This window comes from Frankliniella occidentalis, unplaced genomic scaffold (genome assembly GCF_000697945.3).
Source record: "Frankliniella occidentalis isolate FOCC.00 unplaced genomic scaffold, Focc_3.1 Scaffold252, whole genome shotgun sequence".
NCBI classification, from domain to species: Eukaryota; Metazoa; Arthropoda; class Insecta; order Thysanoptera; family Thripidae; genus Frankliniella; species Frankliniella occidentalis.
This window is the reverse complement of record NW_026267378.1, coordinates 203578-207927: the sequence shown is the minus strand read 5'-3', so window position 1 is coordinate 207927 and position 4350 is coordinate 203578. Positions and strand designations below refer to the sequence as shown.

The 4350-nt window shown below is 55.3% G+C and overlaps 1 protein-coding gene across 1 annotated transcript; it reads right to left on the bottom strand.

Moving 5' to 3' along the window:
* Window positions 1–290: 290 nt before the first annotated feature.
* On the bottom strand, window positions 291–2020 carry LOC113207433 (uncharacterized). The gene is made up of 4 exons (XM_026424007.2): window positions 1780–2020; window positions 1305–1390; window positions 895–1107; window positions 291–809 (listed from the first exon to the last, which is right to left on the bottom strand). The coding sequence occupies exons 2-4, from the start codon at window positions 1366–1368 to the stop codon at window positions 451–453; spliced, it is 636 nt and encodes a 211-aa protein (XP_026279792.1). The 5' UTR covers window positions 1369–1390; window positions 1780–2020; the 3' UTR covers window positions 291–450.
* Between the last annotated feature and the right edge of the window lie 2330 nt (window positions 2021–4350).

Below are 4350 nucleotides of genomic sequence, written 5' to 3'. Positions count from 1 at the left end.
GATTACCGGTGATTACCAGGGATTACCTACTCTGTGTACACCTGATTACCTCAGTTGGGCACCCCTCGGCCGCCAGCGTGGCTCCGCGGGCAGGCGGGCCGCCGCCTTCACTCAGCTGCTTGGCGGGTTGGCCTAGCCAGCGCGTATCAGGCGCTATCACTAGTCGCCTCCTGACTGAAACATATTTATTCTGAGGGCGCCTTCGATCGCACACTCCATCTCGCTATGTGCCATGTGCCATGTCGGGAATAAATCGTCTAGGCTCTAGTTCTATATTTTAGAATTCAGTATCCGTTACAAAACTAGTTTTATTATTCTAGCTACAATCAAAATCAAGATACATACGTCATACCATTAAACGAAAGTGGACAGTGAGTCAAACCTCACAAGTCGACGATTTAATCAAAGAAGTCAAAGGAAACATGGTCGGGAGAGCCATAAAAAAAATCATCAAAAACCATAGTCAGAATCATCATCATCGCTGTCATCAAGCCAACTCCAACTGAAACGACGACAACCGGTCTTCTTGAAGTTGACAACATGAGTGGGACGGAAGGCGTTTGCGTCCATCTTCACAATCACGTCCATCTTCTCCTTGTCCTTGGCCAGAGTGTCGTAGCGCAGCGGGTGGCGCCCGGGGAGGAATGGCGGCTGAGGTGGCATGCGCCCTTTGGTTTCAGGCACCTCGACGATGTTGGACACCAGCACCTCGCACAGCAGCATAGAGCGCAAGTCCTCATCCTCGTCACAATAGTGGGACGCGTAAAAAGTGATGGCCGAGAAAGAGACGCCCGCGCCAAAGCGATGGCCTGCGAGAAGTCAGAACTTGCGTTAGCCGAAATGGCGAAGGAAGTGGAGTTATCGCAATAATGGAGCATGTACTTAATGACTTACCACGGTTCTGCCCGTGACGGGAGACATCAAAATTATTTTCCAAAATCGAGTCGACGTTACGCGATTTGGTACCGTGCCAAACCTTCACAACCCGTACTTCTCCGTAAGTGTCCTTGTACTCCTCTTGCTTATCCTTGAATTTCAGTTCAAGGTTGTCATTTTTTACTGCTTCGATGGATTGTATAGTCAAGCAGTTGTTAGTTTTGTAAAACACTGCAAAGTGCGATTTTGTAAGAAATACGTCATAAACAAACCCCTGCAAAAGGACTGCAGTACCGGGTCTTAATATGCGCTCCAGTGTAGCGGGTTTTCCTACTCCCTTCGTCCGTAAGGCGCCATAGCGCCTGCGGCCCAAGGGAGTACGCACCCGTCCGTACTCTAAAAAACTAATTAACGAGAATTATACTTACAGTCGGAAACAACTTGGTAATCATTGGCGTCTGGTGTTAACGTAGTTCTCTCTACGACTGCCATATTTATCGACTTCTCTCAGCACCTGAAAATTTAGTCAGGAATACAATTGCCAGCGAACAACATTTGAAGCCACCGCGCCGAGCCCCCCCCCTCCCTTTTTTTCCGAGTCAACCCGAGCGCTTTCGCTTCGGCCGATCCTGACGCACCCGTCCGCTCAGTCGTCCGCGCGAGGGGAATACCCTTACAGACGACAAGTAAACCCAACCTACAGACAAAGATCTTCAGACAAAGATCGTCCATAAAATACATTAAAATACGCATTGAAATGTACTATCGTGAGGTAAAGGGAGCAGAAAATGATAAGTTGCAGAAGTTAAAGGATTGGGAGTCACTTCGTTTTAAGTTGCGGACAAAAGTTTCAAACAGCACAACACTTTTTGACACACAATTAACTTTTCGGTATTTACTCACCTTCGCCGTTTCACTGCGCTCTTAAAAAAAGTACAGTGGCTCTACTCTGACCTTAGATCAGAGGGTCTGCGGCGGACTGTGGCCGACTTTTGGAAGATTATCGCTCTGAACCCGCGGCTCCTGCTGGGCTGACCGATCTGGACTCAGGACACGGCCGGACTCCTGGACTGGCTTGCTGTGCGCTTGCCGTGCCCGCCGTGCCTTGCCGTGCAGCACCCACATCAAGAACAACAGCTCAGCGTTTTGCGACGGGAGCGTGTCCAGTAAGCAAGTCAGATGAGTACTAGTGGTACTAGTGCTGTCCATTATCTCCGTTTTTTATGGACATAAAGTTCATACAATAAAAATGTTTGTCACAATAACATTCATGCAGAAAATTATACGGAATTTGAAGAAGTCATCATCGGGATTTACTGTTTACTGGCTTAATACATGGCAGAAAATTTATAGGAATAATTTTTGAGCTGGAAAAAGTTTCGAAACAAAACAAAATTTGTATACCAGGTGGCAGGTGGCTGATTAACCCCGCTCACTTCTGTAGTTATGCTGTACCGCACGCGCGAGTGCGGGCGGGCTTGCCTATCGCCTCTGTCCACGGTGCATTAACGAGCCGAGCGAGTAGGCAACCCGCCCGCACTCGTGCGTGCGGTACAGCATAACTACAGAAGTGAGCGGGGTTAATCAGCCACCCGGTATTTTTACCAATCCAGTGAATCCGTCGAAACGATATTGAAAGTCCGAAAACGTCATTTCCCGCGCTCTCTTTACTGACTTCTGGTCCTTTCCTTTAATATGCCACCTCAATCAAAATGTATTTCAATTATTTCAACTGGCTGAGGGCCTTCGTCGCTCTGAACTGTATCACCCTCCGCCAACCCTCCCCCTTTTTCCCCGGCCCGGGCCCGAAGCCGGAGCCTATGAGCACGACGTGCCCGTGAGCCTGGTGCGGCCGCCGCCGCCGCCGCAACCGCTGCCGGCCGGGCCAAATAAAGATAGATGTGATCCTTGCCGAAAATGAGTGGGCGGGATTAGTCCGCCGGGAGCCACGGCTCGAGCCACGGCCAGGGCCAGGCCGCCGCGCCGTAACGTGTTCCTGGCGCCCCGGCCCCGGAGCGCCCCGGCCCCTGGCCGGACTGGCCAAAGGCACTCTAAAACTCAAACTACTCAATTCCAATTCGGCGACCGCTTCACCTCCGACTCCGGCGCTGGTCGGACGCAAGGGCGCTGCCGCTGGCTGCCGCTGGCTGCTCGCAGCGACGATCTAACCCGGCGGCCGAAGCGCACCGTGCCAATCCAATTATGCCATGAAATACACGATTGCCTACCGCCCAGGCGTGAGAAAGGGGCTGGGAGGGGCGGGGTGGGGTGGGTGGGGTGCCGTCCGCACTTAGCAAGCAGGCCAGCGGGGCGGGGCGGGGCGGGGCGGGGCTGCCCCACGTGAGACGCTTGTCGATGAGGCGCTGGAAGCTGCGAGGTTTGGAGGGAGAGGAGGGGGTGGCAGGACCTGCGCCGAAATTCCACGCTATTACAACGCGATCTGCCCCCTCCCCTCTCCTGCAGCACCCCCGCGCCTCCGAACTCACTATCACGCCCTGGGAGTTCATATATGAGACTATCCCTTCTTTTTTTCGCCCTCTCGCCCCCCTCCCCGCCCTTTCTCCGATCTCTTCCCGGCGTGCCGGAGGGGCGGTCGGCGGGAGGTTCGAGCTTGTCCAGTGATAAGAGCGCCACTTCCAGCAGCGCGTGGGTCATCCCGGACGCAGAGGGGAGGGGAGCGGCAGCGTAGGGGAGCACGGCGCCGCGGGCAGGCCCGGGTAGGCACGCCGACGACACGGCCGCGTGCAGGCCGGGAGCGTTGCCTACCTGCCAGGCGCTCTGCCCAGCGGGTTTGGTGAGGTGAGGGGGGAGCGGGGCGAGGCCAGCCGGAGTGCACGCTGCACGCCGATGCAGCGCGGCGCGGTCGGTGCATTCTCGGATCGGCTCACCGGCGGCCAGGGCCGCAGTGGGGACTCGACTTTGGAATGGAAGAGCATGGATTCCGGGCGCGGGAGGGAGTGCTGCAACGCTGACGGTATTTGAACCGACGGGCATCGCGCGCGCCGCGCACGTGCAGGCCGAGGGCTTGGAATACCGAACACAGTGATGTTCGGGAGTGAACTCACGGCGGTGGGGTGAGCACTGAGGGGGACCGTAAACAAAAGCATTTACTGAAATAGTAGAAAATAGACATTGGGGTGGTTAGAATTAAAAGAGGATAATCCGCGACATGTGCTTTTTTCTGTCGCCCCTATTTTAACTATTTGTTGGCTGTTCCCGGCTGCTGGCTGATGAGGGGCAGGGCGGCCCTGGGGGACAGAGAAGGGGGTGACGTGGTGCGTGGGCAATATTAGAGGCTCCTTGGCTGCGCGGAGCCGGCGGGGCGGGGCCGGGGAATATGACAGGGCCGAGGGGTTCCAAGACGATACGACGCAGGTTAGCGTCCAGAGGTACGGCTGGCCTTCCCTCCCGCTCCCGCGAGGACCCGAGTGGTCTGGCGGTGGAGGGGGGAGGGGAGGCCATCTGAGGACCAAG

Coding starts and splice junctions, on each gene's coding strand:
- LOC113207433 (XM_026424007.2), bottom strand. CDS start 1,368: ATGGCAGTCGTAGAGAGAACTACGTTAACACCAGACGCCAATGATTAC. Junction 1,108..1,304: donor TTACCAAGTTGTTTCCGACT/GTAAGTATAATT, acceptor CGCACTTTGCAG/TGTTTTACAAAACTAACAAC. Junction 810..894: donor CCGTCACGGGCAGAACCGTG/GTAAGTCATTAA, acceptor GACTTCTCGCAG/GCCATCGCTTTGGCGCGGGC.